The 20,578-nt window shown below is 43.6% G+C and overlaps 1 protein-coding gene across 4 annotated transcripts in view; it reads right to left on the reverse strand.

Moving 5' to 3' along the window:
- Positions 1-20,578, reverse strand: part of myo16 (myosin XVI) — a 96,574-nt gene that overhangs the window by 3,508 nt on the left and 72,488 nt on the right. For 3 of the 4 annotated variants that reach the window (XM_056389431.1, XM_056389430.1, XM_056389429.1), the window contains exons 28-34: positions 14,919-15,021; positions 14,035-14,131; positions 13,656-13,929; positions 11,193-11,575; positions 9,823-11,076; positions 6,531-6,683; positions 5,655-5,740 (exon numbers count right to left, since the gene is read on the reverse strand). In XM_056389431.1, coding sequence (XP_056245406.1) covers positions 5,655-5,740; positions 6,531-6,683; positions 9,823-11,076; positions 11,193-11,575; positions 13,656-13,929; positions 14,035-14,131; positions 14,919-15,021 — 2,350 coding nt within the window. Of the gene's footprint in view, positions 1-4,042; positions 4,151-5,654; positions 5,741-6,530; positions 6,684-9,822; positions 11,077-11,192; positions 11,576-13,655; positions 13,930-14,034; positions 14,132-14,918; positions 15,022-20,578 lie in introns of all 4 variants that reach the window. The other variant, XR_008829033.1, reaches the window with a different exon arrangement.

Genomic DNA, 20,578 nt, shown 5'->3' on the forward strand with positions numbered 1-20,578 from the left:
ATAATGACCCCTCCCCCCCTGCGGCGGACAGACAAGCAGATGACAGAAAGCAGAAATGACCAAGCTGTGATCGGAGATAGCAGCGAGAGAAGATGAGTGACAAGCAAAAAAAAAAAAATTCTTATCTCCTTGTCACTGCAAAATCACCCTAAAAACAGATGAAAGACATTTAAAATATCGTCTTCTAATCTTGTCTCCATTAGAGAGTACCACCTACAGAGCACGATGTCTGATCCATCATCTTGAAGGAGTCAGTGTGATCAGTGGGCTGATTTTCTCCTCTTAAAGTGGGACAGTTTTTCTCATGAATCATTCTAATGAACAACACAGAGATGAATCCGGGGCGGCCGCAGAGCCATTTCATGAGACCGTTGATACAGCAGGAAGCAGTGGGGGGAATCCCTCCTTTGACTGACAGCTTTAACAGCAACTCATTTCCATATTCTGTCTCTGGAGCCCACATGCTGTACATCACCTCCAAGAAGATCTTTTGAATTACAGTGGGGAGGACCTCAAAGTAGCTCTTCTACTTTCTCACAGACACTCAGAGCTAAACACAAAAGTGAACACTCACACACACACACACACACACACACACACACACACACACACACACACACACACACACACACACACATGCACACATGCACAACAGTCTCTTTTGAGCAAATCATCAATCATCTGCCAGTCAATATCCAGGTAAATCAATCAGAAAGAAATTCCAATCTCCCTCAGTCAGTAACACCAGCAGCAGGATCGAGCCCTGATGATCCAGATCGGATTAGCAACTGGAGGTTATAATGGTGGCAGTTGATGGCCTGTTAAAGGGCAAAAAAAACTGCTCCTTCATGCTCAGAGATGAGATTTAAAGGATAAGTGCATTTTTCCCGCTGTCAAGAAAACACCAAAAGGAAAAATTTGTTACTCTGTCTCTCAGTGCCTTCTGACTTTCCTACCCTGTCCACAGACCTAATGAGCCCACTGGTTCCTACTGAAGACGTAAAGCTTGACAGGAAGAAAAATACAGAAAATATAATGCCAGCCTTATCCTGTAAAATTTACATACACACTGATTAAACTTTACTTTTATTCTATTATTCAATGTTTACATAATTTGTTTCCTGTAACAGTTGCTCCCCTAACCCCTGCTCTGTTTTTTGACTGCTGGACTTACAGCAGTGAGCTAAATCAAGTCAGCAGTATATATAATGCAACAGGCATTCAGTACATTTAGTGATGCATTCCATATACACATTGCAATATAGCGCACGCGCACTCACACACACCAATAAATGCATAATCCAGCCATTCTAAACTTTGACACACATGCACACAGCTCTGCATATGTACATACTCTCACACACACACACACTCATATTGACTGCCTGCACAAGCACAATACTCAACGACCTAATCCATAATTTACACCTCCCTGCCAGGCTATTCTCTGCACTGGCGCCAGCCAGGAACACCAGCTACTGGAACAGTAGACAAGTAGGAACACTGCGTCCTTCTGCGATGTGTGACTTTACATGGACACATCAAAAGACACACACACACACACACACACACACACACACACACACACACACACACACACACACACACACACACACACACACACACACACACACACACACACACACACACACATACACTGAGCGAGGATGTCCCTATACTTTTGATCATTAAGCAAACTTCATAATTATATTATATTTTTCAAACAGTTTGGGCTGCGTTGATAGACAGCCAAGAGCTTTGTCATTCATTTGAATGGGACCACTCAGTTGACAGTGCGGGAGTGCCAAAGCAGAGGAGTCTGGTAAAAAAGCTGAACCTGGCTCAACTTTTGATTCAATGCAATGCAATGTCATTCAGCAAGGTATCGTGTTGTCCACTTACATATGTGCAAGTGCACTTTCCTGGCAGGTTATCTACATTGTCCGACTAACTCAAACTAGACTGGATTTCATTTTTGTCTCACTGGTATATCAAACAACACTCTCTCACCAATGTAGCCTCTGCATGTTATTAACGTATAGGGCTGTTATACCTGTTCCATTACTTTTTTTAATGAGCTAAAACAATCAGTCACTAAATAGCTTGTATTTCTAAAACCGATTTGCCAATGTTGTTGAATTGGAGGAGAGAGTGCAATGGCCAGAAAAGGAGGAACTGCACAGAGGGAGAGCTGTAGGAGGTCACTGATGAACTATTTGTCAGCTCTTTCCTGGAAACTTGACTGGATAGGTTGGTGACACAGGGACTTCAGAGAAACTGGCATGGTACCTTCACTCACACGTATGCTTTAACCCTGGCAAACACAAGGGATTCATGCAGAGAAACTAAGGCTCTCAGTCGGTCCTCCTCATCCTTTAAGTGTTGTTATTCTGAGTAGCAAACAAAACAGTCTACACTGCTGTTGACTACTGACTACAGAAACCAAAACAAGTCAGTCCATTCATTCCTAACTGAGTGATCCACCCCCTTCTGCTTCCTTCATCCTTTCCTTTTTATTTATCCCATTAGATCTGCTAATCCTGCATAAACACAGCCTGGAATGCAGCTAATTGAAAGGTATTCTGGGTCATAGAGTTGTTCCCATCTCTTGAATGAATTTAGGATAATGAACTTGCTCCAGAAAACACACCAAATTAATGAAGAAAGGAGCAAAGATAAAAGTCTGTCTTTACATGGTCAGTTGTAACAGTGAACATACATAGACACATCAGGATGAAGATCTGGAGTGACTACTAAGGCTGCACAACCCTCGGTTAGGACCAGTGACAACAGTGATGCTAAATAAAAGGGAGAAAGGTTTACAAAGGGGTTCATGGGATGGATTCAGCAACATAAAATCCAAGCAGATGAATAAGCAACAATAAAAACTGCAGCTGTCTTTAGCTGAACAGACTTAATCCAAGTGTTTGTATGCATGCTCCCTTGCGTGTGCATTAGCATATGCTAATCCAAAAAGGAATATCTATTGTCCATCACAATATGCACTTACTTAATAATCATCAACACCAATCACTTCTCTTTGATTTCGTGTATTAAGTTCTACAACATGTGCAGCCTTGAAAACTTCCATGTAAGATGCTCAGTCACACTGTCGCTTGAAATGAAAAAAAAAAAAACACTTTATGAAAGAACTCCCTCTAATCCTCTCAAATTATTATTAAATAATTTCAAACTTTATGGAACTTAAAGTGCCATAAAAGCTTTCAATTCTGAAATGAACCATCCACACATGATATATACCTGTTGGTCTGGTATTCTTTTCTCAAAGAACCTACAGCACTACAAAAAGCTCAACTGACTCCATAGATTTTCTGAATTGAGCGTCTCATAAAGCATCTTACTGAAGAAACAAACTATTCTAATGGCCTCAAATGAGACAGCAAGACTACAATGTCTTCAGTTCTGACAGTGATTGTGTGCAGATACGCTGATGCAGAAAGTCATGCTGAACCCAAGAGCTGCAGTTTCCCTCCAGAAATAATGGATAAAAAAAACGGGGGTGGGCAGTAGTGCCACTGATTCTAGGATCAGACTTTTTGCCCCTGACTCTGACATAACAGGAGACAGGGCAGATTGCTCATCTGATTCCAGACCAGTGACTAAAGGATGAGCACAGTAAACAAGGGGAGCAGGTGAAGCTGAGATGATGCCCTGCAGAAGCAGTGGTTTTCAAGGTTTTTTTTCCCAAGGACCAATTTCTTTATTTGAATCTTCGCATATAAATGACTGTAAATTTGATCAGAATATTTCTATATTTTTTTTCTGTCATGAATACACAAACACTTACTACTAGAGAAATCTATTGTCCACTGCCATGAATTCTTTAAAGCCACCTTTCAAGTCTACAGGAGCTTTCTTTCACACTCCAAAAACAGACTTTAGGTGGAATATTACTTTGAACTTAGACAAAACTGAAATGATGAATGAAGGTCATTAGGTCACTACTGTCATGATCTCATACTGGGTCTATGAAAAACACTGCCATTAGGGTGGAGAGTCACGAGGCATGACATACACTCACCACATCCCTACATGTGAACAGGGCCTCCAGTGAGCCCCCCTGCCCCACCCCCTCGCTGTTTTAGAGGGCAGCCCCCGCACCAAATGGAGAAAAGTTGAGATGTCCCCTCTGGAAGATAAAGAGTAACAGCCGAGCTCATCAGAATCAAGGGGCGGGAGAGAAAGAGAGAGTCATTTGGGTACAAGAGAACAGCCCAGTAGTTCACATAATTTGAGAAAAACCTTCACCTTCAAATTAAATTGACTATTAAATTAGCAACTGGAATGTGCGTCATTCTTTTTTAAATGTTGTAAGAACATGTGCCGGCACGTCACTATTATATCTCACACACATAGACAAGCTGCAAAAAGATGAATTCGGTGAGCTCGCCCGAGCTGTGGAAGCAGGGGCACAACATTTAGTCAACCGGAGGATTGTGAAGCGGGTACACCGTGTGCCTTCACATCTTTAGTGGCGGTGCCTTATGATTCATCTGTTCTGAGCTGCTCCCAAAGTGGGACACTACGTACCATGCTCCTTTTTGTGCTTCGTGCACTACTGACTGTGACACTCAATCACTGACTGCTGCAGTCTGTGATGAATCCAAAATCAAGTTTGGTGTGGTGAAACTTTCTTTTGCACGTTAGGATGAAACAGCTGCATCCTGGGATAAACATGCAGATGCAGTTACACATCAACTATTGAGGATAGCATTTACAGAGTGAATGAATAGAGCCAAAAGAGAGTGTTCTCAGATTGTTCTGGCTCTTTAGTTATAATATGTAGTTAGATCTTTCTATTAATCAGAGAATCTGACTTTGGTTTTTGTGGATAAAACACAAATTCTACTCAGTCTCTGTTTTTGCCTGAGGTGAAGGTACAGCACATAATAACTGTCATAAGAGCTTTCTCCCTGTTGCGACTGCCTCTCCCTGTGGATATCTTGTATGCTGCATCGACCATGTGAGTGTGATCAAGCTAATGAAGCCCTATATCTTTATACCTTTAAATGATTAAGGCTTTCTGACATACATGTTTGTGGTATGTCTCATTTTGTTCTTCTGGCTCTCCTGTTCAAGATGCTTTCCACTTTTATCAATCCCATTTAATGAGGCTGTTTATGTCTACGTGTGTGCATGTATGCATTCCTGTATGAGAGTGTGTGTGTAAGCTTGTGTGCATGCATGCAAGACATTAAATTCAATCCTGTAACTGTATACCTGTCTACAGAGCCAGAGAAAGCTTGCATGTCATGAGTGATATGTGTTTTTCAAAGGGGGCCACTTCCCGGTCCACTCAAAATGTCAACAAAACCAAAACAAAATACAGGCCTGCTATGATTGTGCTGTAATCGTGTGTTTGTGTGTTAGTGTGGGTGTATGTGTGCAAGCGTGTGTATGTACATGCCACTTCCATTTTAAATAATAAAGAGAAGCTCATGTGTGTTACACAAGGTGTTAGAAAGTGAGGTCACAACAAAAGGAAATGGTGCCTGTTGCCATTAATTTAACGCATCGGACACTTATTCTGCATATTCAATTGAAATGATAAGTGTGATAAAATAACACACACATAATGTCACTGTGTTCTTGAGTGTCTGTTTGCGCTCTTAAGTGACTGTCTTTGTCTTTACCTGAGTATGATGGCTGTCCATGTGTCTGTGTAGAGAGGTGGAACTGGAGGAGTTTGACTTGCTGTGACTGTCTTCTTCCATCGACCCTGAACACACAATATCGAAAGCACGTTATGAAACACAGACATCTGACTGGAGTTCCTCCCACACACAGACAGGTAGAGACTGAAGGACACCTCACTTTTCAAGCACTGGCACATGGCAGGAAACAACCTTCTCTCTCATGCAGATGGAAATGCACAGGAAAGACACTAGTCGACGGTCCCCGAGTGTTTAACCTCCTAAGACCCGAGCTCTATTCTTTGCTATATAGGCTGATTGGGACCTGAGAAAAATGATGTCCACATATGAGGACATTAGTTTTAAATTTCGATTACTGAGTGGCAGTATAATATCCTCATATGTGGTTACCAGGCCCTTGTTGAGAAAAAGTTAGTATTGTGGTCTAGACTCTAGAGAACCCAAAATGTGAGGTCCACATATGTGGACGCCAGGTCCTAGGAGGTTAAGGAATATTGTAATCACTCTTTGGCTGCAGCTGATTTATCAACTTTGTTTATTGTGGCATTTCCCATTTTGTCAAAAACAAGGTTGCTTCTTCACACTTTTTATTACAGACTGTGGCAAACTTTATATGAGCTGGGTGTTACACCTTTAATTTAAAATGTATTCAACCTGGACATGATATTCTCTGTGTAACTGTATATGCGTGCATTCTTGTAATGTTTTTTCTCTGCTTTAATATTGAACAGATGTTTTTTTACCTGTATTATCTTCTTCACCCTCATCTCCACCTTGACAACATAGCAAGGCATCACTATAAAAAAACGTAAATTTTAAATCTGAATGCAAATGTACAAAAAAATGGGCTGTTACCGTTGGAGATCTGGTTGCCGTTCTCTACAGGGCCGGGGCTTGGGGAGTGGGGAGAGTGGTTGTTGGCGTTCTTGTCCTGTAGCTGCAGAGATGGTGAGGTGGGAGCAGAGCCACATTCTTCCCTCCCTGGCAGATTGATATTAGAATTGAATCCTGTGAGGAATATAGCCAGAGGAAAACACTCTACATGTCAGTACGTCATATGCAGTAGACACCAGACATTAGATTCCATCATGCATAGTATCAGCAGAGGGCTTGTGGGGCACAGCGAACTCCTGATCGGCTTTAAATGATAATTTTGCAAAAAATTTGGTGCGAACAAGCAGTGTTGCTATCCTTTGCTATCGTTGCACCTTTTTAGACCCCGTTAGCTAGTTTTTTCCCGCCAAAAAAACACCTAGTGAGAAATCTAGCGACTTTTTGGACAAACCAGCATTTCCCCATGAGTGCGAGGTCGGGCCTTCCCCCCCCGCAGATACACCTCTCTATACTGACCACATGCTAGCTGACGTGAATGAGATTCAAAGTTTATCTCTGAGCAATCATTTTACAAGTAAATACAGCCATCGTCTTTACTTATGTTTATAGTGATTTTGTCAGAAGAGGTTGTTGTTGTAAAATCAGGATTTTAGCGGTGCATTTTGGAAATGGCTTTGAAGTGACTGCTGGTTACCATGTAGACTTAATGGACTGTGTTTCAGTCACTATTTCATACTAGTTCCATTGTCTGACAACAGAAAAACATGTAAATGAGAATTTATATGGAATTGGGCTGTGTTTAACTACTGTATATGTGAGGACAGAGAGTGGGAGAGAAGCAAACACATAAAGGGCTGAAACCGGCTGACCCCAGGCAGAATGCAAATAGCCTACGATGCAGTCCAGCCATATACTAGATTTTGACTTGTTCCACTTAGTGTCACCCCAGCTTGTCCATCTATCCCAGCCTTTTAAAAAGTATTCATTCAGCTCCGTCTGGTGGGAAGGTGACTCCACATGACCTGCCTCTGCCCCTGTCGCTGCTCCCCAGGCCTCACACACTGAATGAGTAAGAGACTGTGGGTACATATGCATGTGGGAGTGTGAATGGGAATTCGTCAGCTGCTGTCCCACACTGAGAATGCGTGCCTTCTGGTCCACCCATGGTCACAAGATGCCTAAATATAAACCTAGCAAACTCTACTATAGGTCCAGGGGGGTAGGTGTGTGTTTGTGCGGGACAAAAGGCCAGGTAGGGAGAGAGACACAGGGAGAGTCCATGTGAGGGTTGCATGCTTGTGAAAGAATGAGTCACAGTGAGTATTCAGGTTTGTACAATGAAGACCATAATGAGAGAGAATTGGACCTTTATCCAATTTTTTAAATTTTGTGTGTTGCTGCTGAGGCATGAGATGTCTCATGACAGTGATTTCCTGAAGCCTGCCAAGACCACCTGCCCTCTTCCCCTGGCATTCCTGTGGTTTTCTCATTCCCTGTGGATGAGAAAGGGGAGGAGGAGGAGGGAGAGACAGCTGCTCTTCACAGAGATGTCTGGGATAGCAACTGTAACCCCTGGCCACTCCCACAGCGTCAGGTATCACACTCAGTCATTTAACAGCCGAGGGGGAACGGAAGTAGGCCATCCTGTTAAGCCCATCGGCATCCCTCTGCACTCTGATCTAAGCGAACCGCCTCGCTTTGACCACTCAAAATACCCCAGTGCCAGGTTCCCCTGTCACATACACAGTTTCCATGACGCCAGCGCTTTCCCATGTGCAGTTCCAGGTGCCGACGAGGAGTCGAGTGCAAGATGTCATGTGAGGCATATGTGTCAGCAAGTGCACTTGCTCTCATACCATCTCTTATAAGGAGTTCAGCTACCTGCCCCCTCTTGGTGCAATTATAGAAGTATGACACAATTCTGTCTTACACAAATCACACAACTCCACAACAACAACAACCCTCTGGAAAGACGACTGATTATCGACAACAGCAGCTTGTACTTTCACTTGTTTTTCTAACTAATCTCCTGGATAATTGTCCAGGATGGCCTGTTTGTGCTGCTGGTCAGTCACACTCCCTTCAGCAGAACATGAGTGAGCTGTTGAATATTTAATGCACACCCTCATCATGCTACTGCTCATGTATTATTAACCAAACCACAACTAATACACTTCGAGGAAACAGAGGCTCAGTCAAAAGCACAGTGGGACAACAAAGTCATGCCTTCTCTGATGAGCATATGCTTTCTCAGTATGTGGTATCAATGGGAAATTTACTTTCATAAAAACAATGCAAAGTAATCCCTTGTGGGTTCAAAACCTCTGATTTGAGGACCCGCCCATTTCATTCACTAGGTGAGACAAATATGTTTGTCCTCCTTTTGCAAAGGTCAACCTTTGCATCAGTGTCAGAGACTGTGTGTGCTCTGCATGTAGTGCACTGAGCTGAAACACAGCTAGATCATACTTAAAGTGCAGTGAAATGCTAAGTGTACTACCCCAGCTAGCTCATTAGCTAACATGTTACAGGGCAGCTGCAACAGCCAAAGGGCACTGCACTGGAGACTTTAACAAATGGGCTGCCTCAAGTGGGCCAAAGAGTGTGGCTGAATTAATGTAAGATGTTTCCAGTGTAGAGAGGGGGGATTTAAGAGGACGGCTTTTAGTTGTTGGTGCATCTCACTTCCCTACCACTCAAACACAGGGCATGTTTGTCACAGATCCACACACAAAAACAAGAGGTTATTACTTACAGACAGTACAGCCCTACACTACTCTTGTTGTACAGAAGGTAATCACCCAGTACCCAATACATCATCTGGCACAGACCAGGCTCAGACTTTGATCATGAAGTCATCACAGTAGATAGAACACATAATGGACACATGGACTCCTGCACAAATATGAAAACGCACGCACGCCTGCACGCACGAATGCGCGCGCACACACACACACACGCACACACACACAAATACCCAAACATTCCCCTGAGTTGAATGGGACATCGTTTACAAAATGAAAAAAATAGCTTGGTCTCCACCCCTTCTGAACATACCAACCCACCAACAGGTTAACCTATTGGTGACTTGTCTTGGTCTCACTCAGGTTACAGCAACTGTAAGTGGATTAACCCATGACTGCAAATGCAATTGGAAACAATGAATGGAGGAAAAGGGAAGGAGAAACAGTTACTTTAGACTCTTGAAGTGTTCAACACTGTTTATATGCTGTAATCTTTTCTCCGTTAGCGTTTTAGATGCATGTAACTGCGGGTGAGTGTGTGTGTGTGTGTATGTGCATTAGTGACAGACCTCCATCTCTCGTCTTCCGGCCAGACGTGGACTTCCTCAGCAGGCTGCGTCCAGAGCTGAACAGAGTGTTGAGTTCATCCAAGGGGCTGGTCAGTGGTCTCCCATTGGCTGGGTTGAATAGCAGGGGAGAGGAGGAGCATGAGTGCGCTCTGCGAGGCTCAGGACGAGACATCTTCACTGGGGAGTAGGGAGGTGGCTTCCCCAGTGGTTCCCCACCTCCCCTTTGTGAGGATGTTTTGGGGGAGTCCGAGCTGCCGGTGACAGATGCTGCTCGTGTCAGAGCCAGGAAGCTGGCCTCGGGCGGGAAGGGGAAGTGTGAAGGAGGTCTGTAGGGAGGAGGGGGGGCACTGGGGGGAGGAGGTGGTGGTGGAGGGGTGAGTGGAGGTGTAGACTTCTTCTCTGGCATGAGGACAGTGAGGCTAGGGGAGGAGTCAGCCCTCTGGCGGGCATACTGTGGAGACAAGGGGCTGTCGGGGCCAGTAGCATAGTTCAGGTTTGTCTCAAACACTGGCAGCTTCTTTACCTCTAGAGGAGTGAGGGGTGACTCATCTGAGGCAGGAGAGCAGGTGACAGGTGAAGGGGGAAACACCAGGAGAGGTGGACGGTGGGGGAGCAAGTTGGGGAAGGGAGCAGGGATGTCACAGCTGCCATCTTTGCCATGCTGAGCCTTGGGAACTCCGCTGCTGGACAAGCTCTGCGAGTGCGCGATGTCTAAGCCAGCTGCCACCCCTGCCGCCGTTCGTTTGGTCTCCCCACTCTGAGGAGGAGATGTCCCTAATCCTACCAAGCCCAAGCCTAAAGCTTCTAGTTTTGCTGCCTTGGTAACTACAGTAGGAGGAGGTCCACCATCATCATGAGGGAAATACTTCATCTCCTCATAGACGGCTTCTGAGTCAGCCTGTTCTGGGCTGTCAGGGGGCTCCTGGAGGCTCCGAGTCCGCGGCTGAGAGCCCAACATCTCTATGTACACATCCTCTTCATCATGACCCTGGTACAGACTCAGTGCTACCCCTTGTGGGGCATCAATGGATGCTGCCCTCTGCATTAAACCACCAAAACCTCCAAATCCCCCAGCACGGGACAGCAAGGCCAGCTTTACATCAGCGGGGCGCAGCTGGTGGAGGTGGGGTGCTACAGCATTGATCTCCTCATACGAGCCCGTCAGTTTAGTGTTGGGACTGCGCTTAGGTTTGGGGGGTGGCACCTTCCTCATGGTTGTGTAGTCATCACTGTGGGGGCGGGGCTTTGACAAGGCTGAGGAAATTACAAATAAAGCAATTAAATATAGAGAGAAAGCATTAGGCAACAACGCTGAAGCATAACAAACCACCATCTGTTATGTGTTCTTAAGACCAGTGGAGGTGATATACCTGCAGGGTCTGTGGGGGACAGCTGGGATTTAGGGGGGCTTCCAGCTGGCGAACCATAGCCCTCTGGAGTGGGGCTTTCTTTGGCTGCCATCGTCAACCCGGCACTAACTGCTTCATAAGATGCACTCAGACGGGTGTTGGGGTCCCTCTTTGGTTTTGGAGGAGGTTGCTTCCGAGGTGATGAAAGACCTCCCCCGCCTGCCCCGTCCTCACTGGTGTGAGCTACCTGCGGCAGGGCTGGCTTGATGGGTGGACTGGCGGAGGAATGGACCATACTCTCCATGGCGAGGGGGATGGGTACTGAGCTGGACCGAAAGTGGCGAAAAACTCGACTTCCCCCATTGACAGGGCCCTCGTGGACTTTCCCACTTTTCTCCACACCCCTACAAATGGGTATGAAGAATAAAAGAATTCATCTTTAAATCTATAGATCTTTAGATCTACATCGCTTGATTCATGGTTTCCACAAAAGAAGCACAGAAGCTTTAGCCACAGACACAACATCTTCCCATACAATTAGTTTTTCTGATTAAGTCAACTATATCATTTACATCTTCAAACTTAATACATCCCTGCTTTAAGTGTCATTCCACAAACATGAGCTAAGGAGGCCAATTAAAGGATAAAGACCAAATACATTATGCTTTAAATTTAATCTCTTTGCAGTAATTTGATCCCATCCAGTTTGATATTTCCTTCACTAATCTGGGTGTGCCATCTGTTGGTTCAGTGATTGAAAGGGGGGGTGGGGGGGTTGGGAGAGAGGGCGGGGCGAGCATGTGTGCAAGCAATGGGGGAAGGCACTTTAAAAACCTGCTGAGAAATTAGGTGAGTTTGGATGAATGTGTGCATGTGAGTGCATTTGTATGTAAGTGTGCAGAAGTGTGTATGTGTCAATTAATCCCCTCTACAATACAGCAACTCTGACTCCTCTCCCAGTCTGCCTATTGACACCCCTCCTCCTGTTAGAAGCCTCCCTGCACTCCTGTCTCCTGTCCCAGCAGCAGATGTTACATGTACAAGGACACATAGAGGATACAGAAATCATGTGTGTATGCTTCTTTTCATATTTAAAGTTGTATATCGCTTTATCCTAATGTTAACACTCAATCTAATTATCAAAATATATTTAAAAAAATATTTAAAAATTTCTGTTGCAGGTATTGCAATGTGGTGACTTCAGTTGTTGACATTTCTCATTAAAATGAATTAGTAATATGCAAATGACCCCTTTTCCACTGTACTGAGTTACATTTAACTTTATTTCAGGCCATTTGAAGCTTTAATTTGTTTTAACATGATGCTTTCAAGCAAAAAGATTATTCTTTCAAATGAAACACCTGCATGTCTTTTTGAAAACAAATATTCCAAAATCGAACTGAATGCATATTTATTTTTTCATTTAGTCACAAAGCCTTGAAGCGTTGGCATACTAGTCACCACTCATTGTCAACCTGGAATGAAAGTCAGTATTATGAAACCGTGGCAATGAGCAACACAAATGATTTTGCCTCTGCAGAGATGGAATTGAAATAATAATTTCAGTTATTATGCAGCATACCATATAAAGCCTAAACATATATCATATGTACACATTTACAGGTTTATGAGAGCTGAAATGCAAAGTCACAATTCAGGTATTACCATAAATAATGTCATCATTTTTCAAAAAGTAGGAAAGTGACTTTTCAAAATGAAGGTCGTTGATTTAGGACCGCCTCTAAAGAGCTTCTTATTAGCTTTTTTGTGCCCCCTCTAATTCAGCCCTGCAGAGTTATTCCATTTTCTCCAGGCTTGATACGTTACATTAGAAAGAAGTGAGGTGGAGATAAGGAGATAACATTCCAAAGGTGCAACACAATACTAATACAATCTGATTATACAGCTCATTATCTGACTATCCATCATGAAGCTTACAATTAAAAGCCTACAGTGCATGGAGATACAATGACATCATTAATCACCAAACACATGCCATGCAGTCATAGGCACACACATGCAAAAACACTTGAATAAAGACACACGCGCACATTTATAAAGGCAAATGATTCTTTCCCAGTCATAAATCCTGTGAATGACAGTGACTGCAGATTGTTTGTTATTTTGCAGGCTAAATAATTCCACAGTAAACTATGAGGCCGTCACATTTAGTGTTATGAATTATATTGTAGTGAGTGATAAAAGCCCTGTTTTAGAGAGATTACAGTCTTGAGTGGCTGCATTAGTTTGAAGTAATCAGTAGCATGGTGGATGTTTATCATCCAAACAACTCTTAAACTTTTTGATCAAATAAATATTTGGCAAGAATATAGATAAAATAACATGATGAATACAAAAGACAAATGGTGACAAAAATGAATAACTGCTCATCCCCATGTCTTGAATATTAATTAATCAATTCTGATCATGCGTCTTTGCCTTCACATCTGATGTATGAGTTGGGACGGTGTTTTGTTAATTTACCTCCTGACAGGCTGATCCTCCTCCTTACCCACCGGCTCAGGCCTCTCACCAAGCGGTGGGCTGTTGCCAAGGGTGTTGAGAAGGCTGTTGCCATGGCAGCGCTGGCGGTCGCTCTCTCGTGCGATGTCAGATGCATTTTGGATGACCAACTGGTCATAGGTTCGTAGCCCCATGTCCTCTGCCCCCTGCAGGAAACGCTGAACACTGCACTCCTCTTTCTGCTGTAGCGACAGCCTGCGATGAACCCACTGTCTGGCCAGCCAGCCACGCACCACTGAGACATGAGGAGGACATGAAGATAAACATCAGATGTATCAGAGAGAGAGAGGAACATCTGAAAGAACATCTCGGTTGTTGGTTTGTTATTTGGGATAATTACCTCTCTGGCAGGTGATGATCTTCTTATGAAGCTGGTAGCAGCGGTCGTTGAGCTGGTCTGCCTGCCAGTATCTCAGAAATACTTTACTGCTGCCCATCTACACATACAACGGAACAAAAATGATCTGATCACACATACATGCGTAACAAGTATTGTTACACACTACACTGGCTTCATCATCAGTTTCTAGGAGTAGCCAGCAGACGCTGTGAGGCTCTTTTCTGAGTGTGCCTTGCTAGTTGAGAGCACAGTGATGTAGCAGCGATGTATGATAATAGGTGGGTGTGGAGTGTGGGCAGGGTGTAGGTTTGCATGTTGACACTGCATTCACTTCCTGAACTCAAAGGGCATTTGGGGGTCGACAAAGGTCACTCTACACCAGGTGCACAGAACTGTGGGGGTGACATACTTCCACAGACAGACACTATTCAATCCAACACACGCTACTTGTTGGGAGTAGTGTGTGGGTCTGTGTGTAAAGCAGGGCCGCATGAAAAGGTGTCTGTGGGGCATTGTTGAGGAGTGTGTATGCATGTGTGAGGCAGGAGCTGATGTGACCTGTAGGGTCACACACTCAGACACAACAGCAGTCTGGCAGACAGGACAGAGAAGGGGGCGGAGGAATCCATGCTGCTCTGTGTGTGTGTGTGTGTGTGTGTGTGTGTGTGTGTGTGTGTGTGAGAGGAATTATGATGAGGTGGGACAGCTGGAACGAGTTGTCAAAGATTCCATGGGATCTTTCAAATACAGGGTCAGGGATTAAGTAATTTGGCAAATCTTTTGTTATTGATGGAGGCCAAAAAAAAACACAGACACACACACACACACACACACACACACACACACACACACACACACACACACACACACACACACACACAGACCTGCCATCCCTGGAGTTTAGACTGCTGCAGAACTGAGCGACATTTCTCCTCTGGTGACAATTTCTTCTTGTCCCCCAAAGTTGGGACCACGAGGTCTTTATATCTGAGACACACAAAGACAAACAGAGACCGTTAGAGCTGCAGAGACAAAAGTAACTCAAAGTGCAGAATTTAAAAATTTAGACCAGACAAAGTGACACCGCCGCTTTTCAGAAACAATGGGTTCAAAGGTCAGTGGGGTCATACGGCAGACCAGCCAAACAGCATCTGTTCCTATTGGTGTTGCCTGGGGCAACCGTTGCTATGAATGGTCAGCTGGATGGAGACAGTGGTTTGTTTGTGCCTGGGATGGTGGGGGTGAAAGGGAAGGGGAGCTATGTTGATGCAGAAATCACAGACAGAAAATATCTAACTATAGATGTTTTTTTACACTGTGTGAACTCTGAGTGGATGAGTGCTGTCAGAGTGATAGAGGCTGGCTTATGAAGATAAACCTGAAGATTTGAATGCCTGGAACAGATAAGAACTTGTGCCTGGAATAAAAAGAAAACGTTCTCTCTTTCATAAGCAGTTACTCCCAAAGGACCCTAATGAGCCCCTCTCCTCATGCTTCACAAAGACTCAGCAGCCACACAGTTTTTAAGTGTGACCATAATTGTAATGAAGAACAAGTGAACATAGTCAACTGTTTTTATAAAACAGTAAAAGAAAAAGAATCAAGATTAAACCTCTTGTTTTCTAATTTAAAGGTGGTAAAATTGGGTTAAAAAATTGCATAACTAGTCGCAAGTGGCACAGTGGCCGTGATGCAATCTTCTATTTGCACTAATCCACACTGCCACACTGGGGGTGGTGATTCTGATGTGTTTGTGTTATAAAAATTCTATCTACACTGGTTCAGTGTAGATCAACTTTGACTAGATCATTATCCCTATGACGGACAACTGGCTGACAAATCTCTTCCTCACTGTCTATAGAGCTGAACCGGATGAACATGTCACTAATAATTTATACTTGTATGATATTAATTAATTTAAAATGATTCATTTAAACTAAGAAAGAAGGTGGAGTCACAAGCTTGGGTTAGGTTCCGAGTCCTGCTGCTTTCATGATATTGAACTGTAATAACAGGCATAAGCAATAACAGATTTTACATCTAGTTGTTATCTTATATGCACAAGAACATGTAACTGGTTAAATACAGTAGACAAGAGTAAAAAAAGGACTGCCAACCAACCAAATACACAAATCCCCCAAATGTCCTATTGGTTTGATCAGTCCATTTTGTCAGTCAGTGCTCTGTCTCTTCTGTTATGAATGAGAGGCAGAGCCGTCTGATGATGTCACACATTTGATGAGACAAATTTAACAAGCAGATGGCTAGAAGCATAAACCACCTGTACTGTCAACAGTGAGTATGAGGGTGCACGTGAATGTGGGATGTGTTTGATTTGCAGGAGTGGGGTCCGTCTGAACTCTCCCTCACCCTCTCTCTGTATGGTAATACCAGTCCTGCAGACAACACACGCTGTCCCGCTGGGCCCATAAAACACAAAGGAACTCTGTAAACCCATGACCTCCCCTATGAGGATATGAAAACCATCGATGGCCGCTGCTTTTACAAGACCCAAGGGGGCTTCATGTGGAGTCAAAGAAGTGAAATAACCCCTTTGATAAGAGTTTAAATAGAGGTCTACGGGGGCGCTAACGGAGTTCTCTGCGACCAAAGGGCCATCAGTGACCACTGTTATCAAGCGTCACTAAGGCGGTAAACGTGCGGTGGAATTTAAACCATTCACTTCCTCGGTGAAGCTGCTCTTATCCATCTGACAAACTTTTAGTTGCCACATCATGAAAGACTATTGGATATTCACCCCAGGGGTCAGACAGAAATGATGGATATTATTCTGTAGGCAACTTTACAGCCTACAAACGTGTGTGTTTATCCATCAGAGGAAGGTGATGATGAGGACACACTAGGAAAGAGCCATATAGGAAATATGACCTATATGCTTGCGAGCTGCATTTGTGACATTTTCCATGAAAACAGATCCAGCTTTCTCATCCACTTTCTAACAATGTATACGTAGAACGGAGCAAAGAAACACACATGGAGGGCTGGGATTAACAGGAACAAGGTTCAAGTGGTAGTATTTGACCTTACACATTGGTAGAAAATAAACCCCTGCCACAAAACACATAGTGTATCATAAAAGACAAATAAAAGCAACAGTAAAATAGATTTCCTCATAAATCACTGTGGTTACCAGGACACTAATGTAATTCGCTTCAGGCGGCCACTATGACTTAGTGAAGTGGCCTGCATGGTTCCAGTGTGCAAGTGTGTATTTTTTTGTGTACACACTGTGTGTTTGTGTTCACCAGAATACAGCAACCTCAAGATTAATGGCTGATTTATTGGCCTGTCATTTTTTGTTAGTCAAGGGCCAGGGCCTGTTTTGAAAGAGTGACAAATGGACAGAGAAAGAGGGATAAGAAACAGAACAATATTGAGATTCTGTGTGTGTGCATGAGAGAAACAGGAACAGGAAAAAGAAAGACAAAGACAAGGACTTAAACGCTGAAAGGAAGAACAAAACTGAACATGTTGGTATAAGGAAGAAATAATAGGGAGGAAGATGAGAGAAAAAAGGAAATGGCGGTTCAGTGGAGAGAGCATGTGAGGAAAGAATGAGAAATCAAAAGAGAAGGAGCTCTGTGAGGACAGCAGTGTAGTCCGCCCCCGCTCTGCAGCAGCTCCTTCCTCTCCCAGGCCAGGCTGTGTTCATTCATTGGCCCTGTCTGTGCTGAAACCAGTGGAGGAGAGAGAGGAAGATATGAATGGCAGTTGGGCTGGGCTGACTGGTGTCTTTGTGAGTGGCAGCCACTTAAATGAAGCATGGCCTTAATGTATAAACAGCAGAACAGGGACACGTGTCAGACAAAGGCACGCACAAAAGGTCCATTTGTAGGAAGACGAAACGCAACAAACACACATACACAGTGCACACAAACCAGTGCTGGGCAGTTAACGCATTACACATTAAAGCATGACAGTAATTTGATTACTTTTTCTGCAATAAGAAGCATTACAATTTGAAATTCTGTGATTAAATTACAGTTGCTAGTCCCAGGAACACTGTGTTACTTTAAGATTTTAAGGATTCAGCTGTTTGCCATCTTAGGAGGAAGTAGGGACGGGAGTGTTGAGTTCAGTTTCATCCCATTCAGTCAACAGGCTGGTTTGGGTCATGTTAGTTTGATGCAGGGACTGGAAGGAATACTTCCATTAACTCAGAAGTGGTCTTATGCACATGTTGTGTCAGGTTCTGCTCACAGTTTAAACCTTGCGTGTTTAGTGTGAGAATGGGGCTTCTTGCATGCTGTGTGCAGTCACAGAGGCTAAGCTAGCTGTTGATGGTTAGCAAATGTGAAAAACATAAGCTGGCTGCTTGTTAATCAAGAATATCTCTCTTTATCAGTACATTTTCCTTTTCTTTTGTTCATGTTAAGTGCCACAAAATGACACAACTGGGAACCCGACAATAGAAGCCTTAAACACTCTCTCCCTCACCGCGATCCACAGTGCTGATCCTGATGCTGGGTCGTTTTCATTGAGCATCACTATCATCTGTCCATATTGCTGTACTGTGTTTACAGTCCCAAATCTTGTCTGCCAGTTTTCATATATGCCCTGTCAGTCAACCACCAGATCACCAATGCAAGCAAGAGGGGGATTTAGGTCCTTCTAGTTCCAACCTGCAGAAAATTTTTTCGAAATAAGTGAGTGATCACCCAACCATCACACTTCCTGTTTGTCCACCTCTCTATCATCTCTGCTCCCTCTCCACTCCAGACACAGCTGGCAAGGAGGAATACATCAAAGAGGGACTCGTTGTGGGGTTTATGCATCCACCCACTTTACCAGCTGGAGCAGGTTTTTCTTTGTATGTAAAAATGATGGTTATCTTCGCCCATACACTGAATATTTTCCTTTGTATGATATCACTGAACTGTTGGCTTCTTTGGAGTTGTACCATTTTTAAAAAAAAATTTAAATCAACCTCTGCACTATGAGGATGGAGATAAGATCAGATTGATTAATGCTGCAACAATATTTCATGCCTTGGTGAATGAAAAATTTTCTTTGCGGGGTGTCCTGATAGACGAATGGTTATGGTACGTACCAAAAATGTGCAACCCCCACAGTTTCATTCCAGTCAGGCACCTTGGTTACATGTCTGTCATGTCAAAAACAGCCTTTAAGAACCAGATGCGACGCTTCACGTTTGCTTGGGTTTAAATTCATACAAAACCTTCTCAACCACTTATCATTGATGTGGATATACAAGTTGTGGATTTTGGAGCTGTCCAGTCAACATGCTCTTCCACTGACAGTAAGCTCCATACATTCATGGTGTAGACAAACAGCTTTTACATAACTATGGAAATGTACAACACAAGTCCTGGAAACCAGACTGAAATCTCAGATAAGACTGATATTACAATCAAAATCACCTTCACCTACTGTGTGTCTGAGCAGTTCCATGAAAACAAACACACATTATTCACCTCACATGCTCTGGTTTATGCCCCTGCTCAGCAACGGTTAAGTTTCCCTTTTTTGGCAACCAGCTGGCCCCTTGTGATGCTCAGTTATCTGCTGGCCACAGCCATCGCTAACACAGAGATTATCTTACAACACATGGCTTCCTAAAAAAAAATATATGACAGTCGCTCACAGACTCACGTACTCACACATACACATGCTCAGACACACACACACATGTGCCTTAACAAACAGCATTCACAAACCCCTCAGCAGGAATCTTTCAATTATAGCTTGAACAATGAGAGTGTTGGCTCTACAATCTATATTGGATTCACTTCACCATTTGACATGGGCCCATTCTCCAGATTCAATTCCCTGCTCTGGTTTTCCCTCGTGAAAACCTATTATACGAGTCTCTTTCACTTTGTGTATGTTTGAGCAAAAAATAAATTGTACGTGCAGATTGTACCAACAATAAATTCTACACACTTCAAACATCTGTACAATGTGGTATACAGTATGCTGGTTAGCGGCTCTCTCTTTTCTTTGTTATGAATCTCTTTGCTGGTTGAGTTTTACTCGCCTGTCTACTACAAAATTAATGTGGGACCAGAAATCTGACCAGAAATCCTTATGTTTACCAAATAGGAATGTGAGCCATAGCTTTTGTTTTTCTTTAGCATTAAAACGCTTCTTTGCCTCTAATTTAATTTGACTGACAATTAAGACAAGCCCAGTTGCTTAAGGCAACTGTATGCAGCATTAGTAATAATAATAAATGGGATCTTGATTCAGCCTATTTTCCCTTAATAAAGAGAGATGTTTGGTCACTGGACCTGTGTGTGTGTGTGTGTGTGTGTGTGATGTGTGTGTGTGTGTGTGTGTGTGTGTGTATGTCTGTGTGTGTGATGTGGTGATGTTTACAGCAGAGTAGTGGAAACTTTTGGGGAGGGAGGGGGGGTCATGTGACCAGCTTTGTCCTCTCTTATTATCTGGCAGGAATGTTTGTGTTAATCCCTTTATCCTCAAAAAGAGAGAGAGAGAAAGAGGCTGAGATACAGACTGAGGATGGGTGAGAGAGAGAGAGAGAGAGAGAGAGAGAGAGAGA

This window comes from Seriola aureovittata, chromosome 11 (assembly GCF_021018895.1).
Source record: "Seriola aureovittata isolate HTS-2021-v1 ecotype China chromosome 11, ASM2101889v1, whole genome shotgun sequence".
NCBI classification, from domain to species: domain Eukaryota; kingdom Metazoa; phylum Chordata; class Actinopteri; order Carangiformes; family Carangidae; genus Seriola; species Seriola aureovittata.